The sequence below is a fragment of the Saccostrea cucullata genome, unplaced genomic scaffold (genome assembly GCF_032062105.1).
Source record: "Saccostrea cucullata isolate Sc308-1 unplaced genomic scaffold, CSIRO_AGI_Scuc_v1 ctg672, whole genome shotgun sequence".
In the NCBI taxonomy this organism is placed as follows: Eukaryota; Metazoa; Mollusca; class Bivalvia; order Ostreida; family Ostreidae; genus Saccostrea; species Saccostrea cuccullata.
In genome coordinates, this window is record NW_026928000.1 from 108,025 (window position 1) to 122,397 (window position 14,373).

Here is a 14,373-nt window from a genome sequence, read left to right on the forward strand (position 1 = left end):
GTTTTAATTAGCATACAACAGCTGGTGTCCTTAAACTCATTTCCAGATATGACTAAACTGTTTGTCTTCCTCCTGTTCTCCATTCAATCGCATTTAATTCTATTTAAGTTTGAGAGTTTTTGGTTTTTTCGTCCTAAGTTGAAGCAGGTCTGTCTCTAGAGTCTGGTTTGAAGATGTCTGGTTTTCAAGAAATGGTTATCAGAAATGCAAACGATTTTATTATTTTACAGTGTATAAACTGAGGCGATAACTGTAAATTTTGTTATTCTGTTCTATTTAAGGTGCTAACTGTATTAAAGTTATTTTAAAATGTATGAACCAAATTGAATTTTTAAAGAAAATATGTGAATATCACATGGGCTGGTTAAATAAACTTTAACCTATGCTTGATTTTACGTGATAACGATAAATTTAGCTAATTATGTTTGCGGTCCATAAACACCTCACCCTTAACTTGTGTGAAAGGTACATTCAGTTGAATGCTCAGATATGTGTATTCGTTGTGCACATACCCTTTCGTTTTCAAAAGCAGTTCCAGAATTATTTGAAGGTAAATTAAGGGTGTCGAATAATTTAGCCTGCATGGAGGTCTTGTCAAAGTGCTAGCTACAGAAATTCTAAGTTACTGAATTCTAATTTTTTAAGGTAATTTATGAAGTCTTCTAAGAAGACCATTTTACTTTTTATCGTTCATTCCTGATAATGAAATATATGGAGATGACGAACAGTATTCAAGCTCAAGAGTCCATTTAAAAAATACAAAATTGGAGCAGGGCACACATGGACCTAAAAAATCAGAGGTGGGATCAGGTGCCTTGGGAGAGTAAGCATCCCCTGCCTGCTGCCGACCGATCACACCCTCCGTGTGCTCCTCGTCATGATCGGAAAATAACGGGAAAATCCATTGATAGTTCAGTATGTGTACCAGAATATTATGGCCTAACAATTACTGGTAAAGAAAACGTCAGTCAGCATTTGACTTGAGTATTATTTTGTTGACAAGGTCCAACATTGTATCGATCAAAGAATTTACGAAATGGTGACTTACCTAATTTTTAAGATTTTGGAAAAATTCTGCTTCATATGAGTACAAAAATAGATCTACTAATAATGGGGCGCATATTGGTACCCATAGCAAAAATGAAAAATTATAAAATCTCAAATAGTTTATTAAGGTCACAGCTAGTGTTTTTGCTCAAAAACCGATGTGTCTGATATCTTCAAGAAGCTCCATCTGCTTAAAATTGCAATGATATGTTTCCAATAATTCATTTCTTCCCATGGGTATAATGGAAGGAACCATGATAAATATGTTGAATATTCAACTTAAATTAATTTGGGGTTAAGGGGGGAATGCAGATGATTTCTTCTTTTAAATTCGCTACTGGGATGCCATTCATTTGTTGTTTTTTTTTTTATTGCATCTCGATAGGAAAGGGGGTGTTAATTTATAGTTTTAAAGTTTTTTTGTCATAACTAAACGTACGCGCGCGATTTCAAAAAATGAGTTAAATTCTTATTGACCCAGTGGCGGATCCATGTGGAGGGAGGTGAGGCCCACAGGGCCGAAGGGGAAGGCATGGGAGGGGTGTCCCCGATAAAATTTTGTTTTAAATGGTGTATTTTTCAGAATTTTTTGGGTACTTTTTGTAGCTTTTTTAAGACCGATCATCACAAATTTTTAAGAATTTGGAAAAAAAATGTTTCAGTTTAATTTAACACAAGACTCTAGACTTTGCTTTAAAAAAATATTAAATCTGACAATTTTAGGAATACAAGCAGTTGACTTCAAGTTGTCTTCACTTTAAATGCACCTTCTATTAATATGGTCGTATGTCAAGCTGACTTCTAAGAACTGATGTGCACTTTTTAAATACTTTTTTAAAAAATAAAAATTAAATTCTTTTTAGAATCCCAAACTAGTGCTTTTCAATTTACTTGAGTATACTGTCAATATGATTAGGAATATAAACACACAAGTACTATTAATGATATTTCAAACTGAAGAAAAAATTATATAAACTGAGGATTATCTGTCAAAACTAGAGGGTTTTTCTAAGCCAACCTGATCAATTTTGTTTAAAAAAAATTTGTGTTAATTTAATTTTTAAAACGGTAAAACAAAAAACCCGAATAACAGTTTATTCAAATAGTTAAAAAAAAACATGCATTTAATCAGCAAAAGAATATTACTGAGCAGCACCGTAACTATACAGTTTTCTATTGTTGGCACCTGCATGACTACATGACGTACTGTACATGACCTTGTGACTTCACTAGATGCACGGACTACCCTGATCTCTCTCTTTTGATTATCTGTGTATATTGTGTGCGTTCAAGCGGAAGGTGATTTCCTGTTACGTATTTGATGTATATTTCACAGTTGCACAGAACAGTGGATCTGTGTTTATTAGAGTCCTATCAATGCAACAAAATGATGACACTTGTAAAAAAAAAATTATGCGCGGGGGGGTTCCCCCCCCCCTGAATCCGCCACTGTGTTATACATGTTATAGTTTTGGGGGGGGGGGGGGCAACCACATACAGTACATGTAAATAAATAAATAAGGGGGGCCTCCCCCGACAAAATTTTGTATTAAATGGTTCTAATTGGTGCATTTTCCAGCATTTTGGGGTACTTTTTGTAGCCTTTTTAAAGACTGATCATCAAAGATTTTTAATAAAATGTTTTCAATTTAATTTCACTTTAATACAAGACTTTAGACTTTGCTTTAAAAAACTGTTTTATATAAATTTAATGAATACAAAGTTGACTTAAGTTTCTTATAATTTTATGCCCCTACAATTAATTTTCATATGTCAAGCTGACTTCCAAGATATAACTAATGTGCATAATTTTTAAACACTAAAAAAATTAAAAATTGAATTCTATTCAGAATCCCTAACTCATAGTGTTTTCAACTTACTTGAGTATAAACTATATACTGTCAATATGATTTGGAATATAAACACACATGTACAATAAATGAAATTTCAAACTGAAGAAAAAATTAGAAAACATAAACTGGAGAATCTGTCAAAACTAGAGGGGTTTGCTAAGCCAACCTGGTTTTGTAAAAAAAAAAAAATTATATTAATTTAATTTTTAAAACGGTAAAAAAAAACTGAATAATAGTTTATTCATTGTTTAAAAAACATGCATTTTTTATCAGCAAAAGAATATAACTGAGCAGCACCGTAACTAAGCAGTTTTCTGTTGTTGGTACCTGACTATACTGTACTGTGATCTTGTGATTTCACTAGGTGCACGGACTACCCGATCTCTGAGGCACTCTCTCTGTTGATTACCTGTGTATTGTGTGCGTTCAAGCGGAAAGTGATTTCCTGTTACGTAGTTGATGTATATTTCACAGTTGTACAAACAAAGGGTTCATGTTTATTAGAGTCTTACCAATGCAACAAAATGATAAAATGGCACTTGTAAAAAAAAAAAATTTTAATGAGCGGGGGGGGGGGTGTTTAAAACCCCCCCCCACATTAGTTATATCCGCAAATGACAATGAAAATTATTAGACTAAAATTATAAGAACTTATTATTTGTTTCATTATTTTATATAAAGATAGAACTTTTCCGTAAATTACAAAGTCAATTGCGTTATAAAGATATTTTTTAAAAATCTATTATTAGCAGATTGTGAAAAAGTATGGCTATGATTGGTGGCATTGTTAAAACTACAACAGTTACAAAAATTCATTTACCTCACTTTATTTATTTATTTATTTATTTATTTATTTATTTATTTATTTATTTATTTATTTATTTATTTACTTATTTATTTATTTAAATGTACATGTATGTGGTTCCTGGCATTGTTAAAACTATAACATGTATAATTGTACTTCGCCATATATATATGGCTTTAATCTTCATGAAATATAATTTTTTTAGAGTCCTTGAATCCTATATATTTTAAAATAACAATTAAATAACAGGCAGTCATACGTTTTAACTTCTTAAAATTTTGAGGATTTGTGGTTCATTTCTCTCCCCAAACCAATTATTTTTAGATCGAAATCTTTTAAAATAAATTTACATTCATGACAAGCAATTTTACGTCATCGCTTAGCAACGAGTGCATAGTGCCCATCCGAGTCATTATAGCGTTTTAATCGATCTGAAAAAAATATTGCACTTCCTGTATAGGAAAGCGCGCGTTACACTCGGATACACAACCAGACGATTCACGTTGTTTACTTGACTTTTCGTTCAATAAAATGGAGATAGATCTATTTAAAATGTTTAATAGGAATATATTTTTAGAATATTGGTAAGTATGTGCGTCTGCATCAGTTGAATTAGATGTAGTAGGTTTGGAGGAAGTTAAATGGTAGGTTATCGAAATTTGGACTCATTTATTTACAAGATAAGATTGTAAACTGCGGCCAGACTGCAGAATGGGTGTTTTGATTAGCCTGAAAATGGTGCATATTGCCTTACAAATACACATAAATTATCGTTCCGTATTTTTTGTACATCTTAACATTTTTATTCAATACATATTTTGTCATCACATGAATCCATTTGGCATATCTTACAATATTTCTTTGTCAAGAATGGTTACAATGAGTGTACAGTGATAGGTTCTATCTAACCAGGTGGCGGGTTGGAACTATGAAAGTGGTGCACTCTATGTAATAAAGACTTGTATGATATTTTATGTATGAATTCTTATCCACTCAATCCAAAATGTTTTACTGAGCCTGTCTGAACTAATTAAACTACAGTTCATTTTGTTGAACCAGAGATATTTTGTCTGGGCTTGAATATGGGGTTGGAATATAATTCTACTAATAATAAATTTCTGAGAAGAGTCTTTTGTTGATAATCATGCTTTAAATTTTCATACAAGGTGCCCTCTGTCAATTCGAAATTTGCTTTTAATATCTAATTAAAATTAGAGAATAAAAACATTCATGGTTTCGGGTACATGTATACTCAATTCTCATTATATCGCGGGTTTCATTGTATCGTGGTATATCGCAAAAATTTGGATACATAGCCTATATTCTTTTTGTTGATGGACAATATGTATGCTGTCTATATGTTGACATTTTCGATGATTTAAAAGTATGGAACATCCGTTTGAAAAAAAAAATATTCATATAAAACGTAATTTTACAGATTTCAAGTCCCGTTTTTATTATATTTTGACCATTAAATTATAACCTAGTAAAAATTATAATGAAGCTCACGTTTTAAATGTCTTTAGTTTGTAAAATTGTTTATTTTTCATGTAGAATTACATCGTAAATTCCAAAATAAAAATTGAAGTCCATTTCATCTACAAGTTTCCATGTTTCCCCATACTGCGATACAATGAGACTCTCCAATTTAGGAGGTAAATAAGACTTCCTGTTTTAAAAATAGACCACAAATTAAATGATGCATGTTTGGAAAATAATAGAACACTAAAAAGTTAGGCCAAAGTTAGAATTACAAATATCGTTTGATAAAAGTTAAAGTAAAAAATTGGAATAACACTTTTTATGCAAAAGAATTAAGTACCGCGATATAATGAGACACCAGTATATAGATACATGATTTACTTATATATATATATTGCAATTCTTTTTTTTTCTTAAAATATGAATGCCCAGCCTTAATTAAAGTCCAATTGTTTAACATGTTTAAAAACTAAAAAATCTTAGCAATGGTATTTTTGTTCACCTTGCAAGTTTATATAATTAAATGTTTGACTTAAATTTCTGCATTTTCTTTTAAGTCAGCAAAACTATAATTTAAATATAGCTAATATATATTAAAAACTAAGCACATTGGACCAGCAAAGGTGTGATCTTAACTTTGTCTGATGTGGATTTCACTTTGATTCAGAAATTACACTACAGTAATGTATCAATACTGTATCCAATCAATCTGAATGATCTATCAAAACGATCATTCAAAACGATCATTTACTGAATTGCACAATTTGGCAGAGAATTAGGTATAAATTGTTTTAGCTTTATTGTGCCGATAAAATTATATGTTTTCAAACAAAATGTCAAAAAGATTTGAAACTGGCTTAAATATTAGTTAAATTTATGACTGTAATAGACCAGGAAAGAATATTTGGTATGAAGAAGTACCATTATGGAAATATGACCTGAATATGACGTCATTAGGAATTCATATGAAAAAGTAGGGGACTTTGGGAAAGTAGAAGGGGATCTGGGGTTCCTTTCCTAATTGAAAGTTTAGGAGGAATATCAAAATAACTTGGCGGATTACATCAGTATAGGAGGGGATATTCCCCGAGGCCTAGGTCTTGGGAACAACCCGTGTCAAATTGAACATATTTTTTGATTATTTTTTTTATTTTCAGAATGACACAATAAGCTGTTGATCAACATGTAAAACAGGAAGGATGGCCTAACTGAATGGAGAAGAAAGTGACGAGGGTCAGTCCAGCTGACCCGGCCGACACCATATCATACGAGATGGGGACACCTAAACGCAACAAGAGTTTAGTCAGTCTCCATTTCAATGAGGAGGCGGTTGATGCACAAAACGTGGGGGCTGCCCCAGAGGTAGGATGGAAACTTCAAACTGAAATAAACTTAATTTTCCTTTGACAGTGAAATCACTAATTTTTGAGGGGGGGGGGGGTAATTTTCATTGTTTTAGAAGCATGGAGAGACCCACAAATTTATGACCACCATGAAATTTAAAATTTCATATGCATTCACTACTTAACCATGTTAAGAGTCTCCAACCACAAATTCAAGTCCCCACAAACAAATATTTTTTTCCTCAGATCTTGAAGATTTGACCCCATGCAAATATGTGATTTTACAGTATTTTAGAATGATGCTTTTATATATCGTTGTCTGATTCATTTGAAGCCGTGATATGCAGCTACTTTTTAATTTCATATGACACCATTTTTTAGTGGGGAGAATGGTGCAAGATATTTTTTTATTGTATGATGACATTATAAGGTTTATTATATTCTATTTCTGAAGAAAGAAGATTATTTCAGATGGGGGCATTACTATGTATAACCTATATACATGATATATAAATATCAAAACAAAGTATATTTGATCTCTGATATTTCCTGTACTATATATATAGTATGTATGGTGTATCCCCTCAGTACATAATGGGTGGAGTAGCTGAAATAGTATAAAAGTTTTCATAAATAATAGATTGATAGAGCTATAAAAGAACAAAAAAACATATCCAATGGCATCAAAAGAATTTATAATACCCTTCACTTCAGTATCAATTTTCTCTCTCTGTATATATCTCTGTATACTGATGCATGTCCATAAACTTTGTCTCATTAAAAATGTATATACTGGATCCCTTTGGGAGATAAAATTAGACATGACAGAGATCTTAATTATTAATGTAGGATATATACTAATTAAATAAACTGCAATTCATGAATCCATTGCATTTACAAGATATACTAGTACACTCTACAAATAGATATTAAAATCTGAATTATACAATGGAAGGTTAATTATAGCAACTATCTAATTGAATTTGTTAGAGCAGGTAGATCTAGATCTATACATTGGAGAACATGTGTATATTTGCATAATAATTTACAAAACCGAATATTCTATATTTATAGAAATATTTTAAGTCAAAATTGATGCAAACATCTGTGCACTATAATAATTAGTCAAACCAAATACAATATAATTGCTGTAGCCTTATATTAACACTTTGAGATCTAAATGGATTTAACATAAAACAAGCTAATTCAGAGAATTCGTGTCCCCCGCTTAGGGAAAAAGTCGACTCCCCCTGACTGAATTTGTAGAATTATTAAATGTATACATGTATACTGAAGGAAATAAAATACATGTATGTCAATATGCATATAAAGATTTGATTGCTTATTCTTTATTATGTGTATAGAAGATTTTTTCATATGGAATATTTATCACACTGTAATGATGATTTTATAACCTCATAAATTTTTCATTTCACATGCTGAATACTATCATTTAGTAAAAAACAAGTATATACTGACAAAACGTCAGAGATTATCAAGCTGTAGAAAGTCAACTAGGAAGTGTCATTAATATCCTAAAATGGTATAAGATAAGGGCTGTCGAGTAAGACTCGAGTTCAATCTTCTGTTGAATAAAATACATGTACATGAAACAAAATTCATACATTGCATTTAATTAGAATAGATATAATTAATGGTAGTACTACTTTTTAAGATGAATTTACTTACTCACTTTTAATAATATTTTATAGACCATAGTGGCCGTTTCTTAATTTAATGAAATATTTTTTTATCCTGATACACTTCAAACTATATGTGCGTTTGTTTTCTATTTTTACTTTTTTTTTTTTTTTTTTTTTTTTTTTTGCTTAATGAAGAACATCGATCACACGGGTTCATCTGGCTGTGCGACATCCGTATGAATCCAAAAGAAGTTATATAGGTTCGTTACCAAATCTGAAGATAACTAGAACGATCTTTTGAAATTAAAAAAAAAAATACGAGGGGGAATTTATCATTGATGTTATGCTATAATTTTACTGTCCTTCAAAGTGCACATGCACATCATTCTCAGGCCCGTGAGAAGCAATTTCAATATGGGGGGTACAACCATACATTTTCTGGCCATGCATAGTAGAATTTGTTAACGTTGGGGTGACCTGCGTCACCTTTCAGAGTAAACAGTGGACTCGTCCAATGATGCTTTGTCAGCGTCTGTAAAAGTTACCTGAGATTCCTACGCAAAGGAAAGCGCGAAATCTCTGTATAGAAACTGTTACGGCTGCGGAGCTTCACTCGTTGTTCATTCGCCATAGAAAAGAATCCGACATTTAACGCTTAGTATCTTTGAATATACAGATTTTTTCAAAATAAGCTTCATTTTTGTTTCTAGAAAAATTTTTATCTACAAAAATAATATCTTTTCGTGTATATTAACTGAGTGAATCGATGACTTAGCATCGTTTTAGATAACTCAAGCCCCTCTAGGGCTTGAGTAAAAAAGTATTTAAAAAAAAAAAAAAGAACGGTCTGACCGAGAGTCGATCCCGGGACCTCTCACATTTGAAGCGAGAGACCTAACCACTTGACCACGGAGTCACTTTACACGGAGTGAAGTATATGCAGAACTGAAGTCACATACATGACTGTATATATTCATGTTTTCATGTTCGGTATTCTCAAAATTTTACACAATCCATGGTGTTTGATTTATTTAGCCTTTATTAAACAGTTCTAATAGATGTAATAAGAACATAAAGTCCGCCGAGAACCTGTTTTATACGCAATAACTCTCCTCATGCCCCTGCGCTAAAAATAGCGACATGTAATACTATAAATATTAATAAAACAAACGGGGCGGGGCACTTTGAGAGGGGAGAGAGACGTCCTAGGCAGTTTTGGTATAAAATTACATTGCATAAGCTCAAAATCTTCTTGAAATATCGCCCGGAAATGATAGTGTTACACACAGACAGAATGTATAAATTTACGACCTTGAACTTTGACCTTTTGACCTCAAAATCAATAGGGGTCTTCATTAGGCCACAGGGAGTTGAGTTTTGTGGTGAAAGCGAGTTTATTTCTTTCTATACTATTGTAAAAATTTGATTTAAGATTTTTCCTATGTAAAATTTCATTGCAATAGCTCAAATGGTTCTAGAGATATCGTGTGGAAACGAAAGTGTTTTAACAGACAGAATTTGCTTATTTATGACCTTGACCTTTGACCTTTTGACCTCAAAATCAATAGGGGTCTTCTTTAGTCCATAGGGAGTTGCTATGCTAAATTTCATTGCAAAAGCTCAAAGGGTTCTCGAGATATCGTGTGGAAACGAAAGCGTTACAGACGGACAGAAAGACGGACGGACGGACAAACCCAAATTAATATCCCCCACTTTTCAAGCGGGGGACAAAAAGTGGTCCATCCGGGACCTGAATTCAGGACCTCTCACATGCTAAGCGAGAAACATAATACCACTAGACCACGGAATCGCTTTACATGGCATTAAGTTTATGCAGAAGTGAAGTCACATACATGTAGATATTCATGTTCGGTATTGTCAAAATTTTACACAATCCATGGTGTTTGATTTATTTAGCCTTTATTAAATTAAACAGTTCTAAGTTTGCTTTTTTAAAGTGTTTGTATATTGTAACAAAATGTCCGCCGAGAACCTATTTTATACGCAATAACTCTCCTCATGCCCCTGTGCTAAAAATAGCGACATGTAATGTAATACTATAAATACTAATAAAACAAACGGGGCGGGGCACTTTGAGAGGGGTGAGAGAGGTCCTATAGGGAGTTTTGGTATAAAATTACATTGCAAAAGCTCAAAAGCTTCTTGAAATATCGCCCGGAAATGATAGTGTTACACACAGACAGAATGTATAAATACGACCTTGAACTTTGACCTTTTGACCTCAAAATCAATCGGGGTCTTCATTAGGCCACAGGGAGTTGCTATGTACAATTTCATTGCAACAGCTCAAATGGTTCTAGAGATATCGTGTGGAAACGAAAGTGTTACAATAGACAGAATTTGCTTATTTATGACCTTGACCTTTTGACTTTTTGACCTCAAAATCAATAGCGGTCTTCTTTAGTCCATAGGGAGTTGCTATGCTAAATTTCATTGCAAAAGCTCAAAGGGTTCTCGAGATATCGTGTGGAAACGAAAGCGTTACAGACAGACAGAAAGACGGACGGACGGACAGCTAGACGGACGGACGGACAAACCCAAATTAATATCCCCCACTTTTCAAGCGGGGGACAAAAAAATAGCAAAGCAGTTAAGAGGGTTAATTGTCCCAAAGAGTCGTAGACAGGGAAAACAGTTTAGTTTCTCTTTGCTAAATTAAATTTCTTTTCTTATCATAGCAATTAGCAAAGAGTAACATTTTATGATCATGCATTTCAAGTTTCATGATGATATCACATTTAATAAGAAAATTATGAAAAAATAAGAAAGCATGTAAGTGTACATCGGCGCACGAAAGCAAGCGAAACTTACGTCTCTTATAACGTCATGATCTCTTTTTCTGCTACACACGCATCTGTTAATATCCAGTATTTTTTTTAAGTGAAAATCCGCTCTTGACTAAGGGACTTATTCAAATTCACTTAACTGTCCATTTTTTTTTAAAATTTTTTTTTTGAAGTTTCAAACTTACGTCGAAATTTAGTCGAAAGATCACCTTACCTTTTAGGCAACAAAGAATACACATTGTTTGACGTAGTTCGTGGCTCAGATTGTTCGAATTCCCCACTGTCTGCGTTTAACAAGTTTACAGTACTCTACTTTTTACATGCGGTATAAATAATTATCGGCATTGAGGAAAAACTATCATCGATTCTCATAACATTAAAAAACAACTTCTCTATTAGTATCTAGTGTGAAATGTTAATTCTGTACTCTTTTTTGCATGTCTCTGATGTATATAAACATGATATCCAAATCAGTTTGACATGTTATTCAGACTTTGATTCTGGTTTCACTGATTTAAATTTGAGTTCAATGTTTTACATAGTACCAAAGAAATAAAGCAATTCAAAATGTAATTATAGTTTTGGGCGTAAATTATTCCGAATTCTGTTCCTGCACCAATACACCATATCGGCCTTCATTTGATCTTCACAATATTAATAATATGATAGATATGTATATTTAAGAATTCACAATTTTAAAGAACATTGAATATGTTATGTCTATGCAAAATTTGGTTAATATTGATTGCATGTTAAAAAAGTTATAAATATTGAATGTCTACAACTTTTTGGGACAACCTTCGTACTCCACCCTTTAACACTGTTAAAGAAAATATTTTCTTAATCAGATAAGAAATATCTGGATAATTATTATGAATTTCTCCATGTGTTTTTGCAGGTGAATATGACGTTTGAACAAAGATGGATTCGTGACAACATCAAAATGAGAGTCTGTAAAAAGTTTGTAGAAAAACCAGTGGAGGTTAACAGGTAATTATACATCCAAAGCTTGTTTCCTTGAGCAAGTTCTGACTAACAAAAGAAAACAAAATCACTTTCTAGTCAAGTTCTGAAAGTGAACATAACATTATTGATAGATTTACTGTCTTTTCCCCACTGATGGAGCAGTTAGTAACTCAGGGCTCTCCTTATAGGCATTTATTCCTCAAAAATGTACCTCCCAAATCATTAATTTAATAAAGATTCATATCTGGAAAGAATAGTTTTGGATTTTTCCATAGTAATATTTGTTTTGATTGGAGAGAATTTAGTGTACCTTGAATGTATAACTTTGTGAACATTAGTTTCCTCTGTGCATTGCAGGACATAGTAATTTAAGGCTCATTTGTGAATTTCAATTAAAAAATGTGTGAACGTGTCATTATAGACCATTCAATGTGTGAAAAAAGAAGCTCCAAGCAGAACATGGTTTTAATAATCTAACAATAAAACATTGTAGTTCTACAATGAATGTTCTATGTAGAATTGTATAATTATCTGTATACAGCTTTTTTTATTTATATTGACATGAAGAGGCCAAACAAACCAGTCTATAAGGCCTAGAAAAAAAATATGTTTGTTTCCGCTTTCCCGACCGACCCTTATTTATATAGTGCCGACCCTAAATATTTTTTTAATGCTTTTGTCCCATGATGTGCAAGATTTCAACCAGGGAATTATAGCCTCCAACTTTGCAAGCTTTTCAAAACAGAAAGAAGTTTGGGTCACCTTTCTATTATAAGTTAAGTCACAGTAATGCTTGAAAACACCATTTCTTTTGTCATTAATGTTACTTCTATACACGTTTTGATTAAACAAGCAAACAAATTTTTTTCAAAAAAAAAAAAAAAATTGCCTACCTACCTACCCTATATTTTTTCAGCCTGAAAGCGGAAACAAACATATTTTTTTTCTAGGCCTAATTGTTTGTGTGTAATATACTCCCCCACTAGATTGTTCATGAGATCTAGGTTCTCCTTTTACTGTTAGATAATTCAAATTCAATAGGTTATGGATTGAACATAGTTAATTTACAGACCCGATTAAGCTATTCTAGTTGATGATTTATGAAAAGATGAGTAAACACTAGAAATTTGAGAACTTGGTAACTAGGTTTAATATTTTAGTTGGGTATTCAATATAATTATAAAATCAATACATTGGTTTAAACATTCAGTATGACGTGTGAATTATCTGTGGTTGGAATTTGTTTTAAAAATACAGTAGAAATAGATCAACATACTGTCATACACATGATATATTATTATGGGATCTGTTTAGCATTTTTTACATTCCTAAAAATTGATATAGCAAGGGCTTTGGGGTTCCTCTTTTATCAGTCAAATTGAGCAGGGGGGGGGGGGCATACTTGAGTCTTAAGGTCAACCTTGATGAACATTAGAAAAATATAGCAAAAGTCTGTAATATGTTTCATTGTCCTAATTCTTGCCATTGAACTTGAATATAGGATTTATTACCGTGATTATACATGCAACTATTAGCACATTAATTAAAACATGTTAAAAATTAAAATTGGTTTATAGATATATAATTTTTTGCATGGACGTCATAGTCATCCATTAAATTATCAATTTATTACTTGGATTATGACTTCTTCCTTTCATGTGTTCTATTACTGTTTTTGGATTGTGTATTGATTGCATGGTTGCATTCACAGAATCAGAACACCAGTTTGTGATTACCAAAAATATGCTTTACTTGCATGGTAAATTATAGTTGATTAATGTTGCCAGTGAATATCAATGAAATACATAAAACATTTTTTATTATTTTTTAGAATAGTAGCATTTCCTGCAATTTTTCTTTTCAAATACTCATTTTTGTTTTGTTTAAATGCACAAATTGTATTGGATCTTAAAAGCAAATATCGAATGAATATCTTTCTTTATCTGTCTTTGAATATGAGATCATGTATTTTATGTTTTCATATTATTTGGCATTATTTTACTGTTCTTTGATTGGTTAATTGGCACTATTTTACTGTGTTTTGATTGGTTATTTGGCATTATTAAACTGTTTTTATTTGATTGGTTATTTGGCATTATTTTACTGTGTTTTGATTGGTAGTGTTTCATTGCCTCCCATCAGATCTCCAGGCAAGAGTCTCCAAGGGTAAGTCTTGAACACACTCAAGATTTACTTTTTTTGCCGGATTGCTAAGCAGAATAGATTTTGAGATTTATGAAGTCAAACACTTTGTGATAGAAGAATATTGTTTTCACTTGATTTCACCTTAAATTGTAAGATAACTTCAAGATCCAAACTGCATTGAGGGAACATAATTTTCCACAGATATTGTCTTTGAACTGCTCATGAAAAGAAAAAGTTATGAACCATGTTTTCCCCTAAAGTTTTGTCAATGTTATTAGCAAC

At 32.1% G+C, this 14,373-nt stretch overlaps 1 protein-coding gene across 4 annotated transcripts in view; it reads left to right on the forward strand.

Moving 5' to 3' along the window:
* The first annotated feature begins 4,235 nt into the window (after nucleotides 1-4,235).
* The window catches only part of LOC134276135 (transient receptor potential cation channel subfamily M member-like 2), a 59,888-nt gene continuing 49,750 nt past the window's right edge, over nucleotides 4,236-14,373 (forward strand). For 3 of the 4 annotated variants that reach the window (XM_062758410.1, XM_062758411.1, XM_062758413.1), the window contains exons 1-4: nucleotides 4,236-4,289; nucleotides 6,345-6,549; nucleotides 11,879-11,970; nucleotides 14,068-14,112. In XM_062758410.1, the coding sequence (XP_062614394.1) occupies nucleotides 6,400-6,549; nucleotides 11,879-11,970; nucleotides 14,068-14,112 (287 nt within the window). In that variant the 5' untranslated portion in view covers nucleotides 4,236-4,289; nucleotides 6,345-6,399. The remainder of the gene's footprint in view (nucleotides 4,290-6,344; nucleotides 6,550-11,878; nucleotides 11,971-14,067; nucleotides 14,113-14,373) is intronic. The other variant, XM_062758412.1, reaches the window with a different exon arrangement.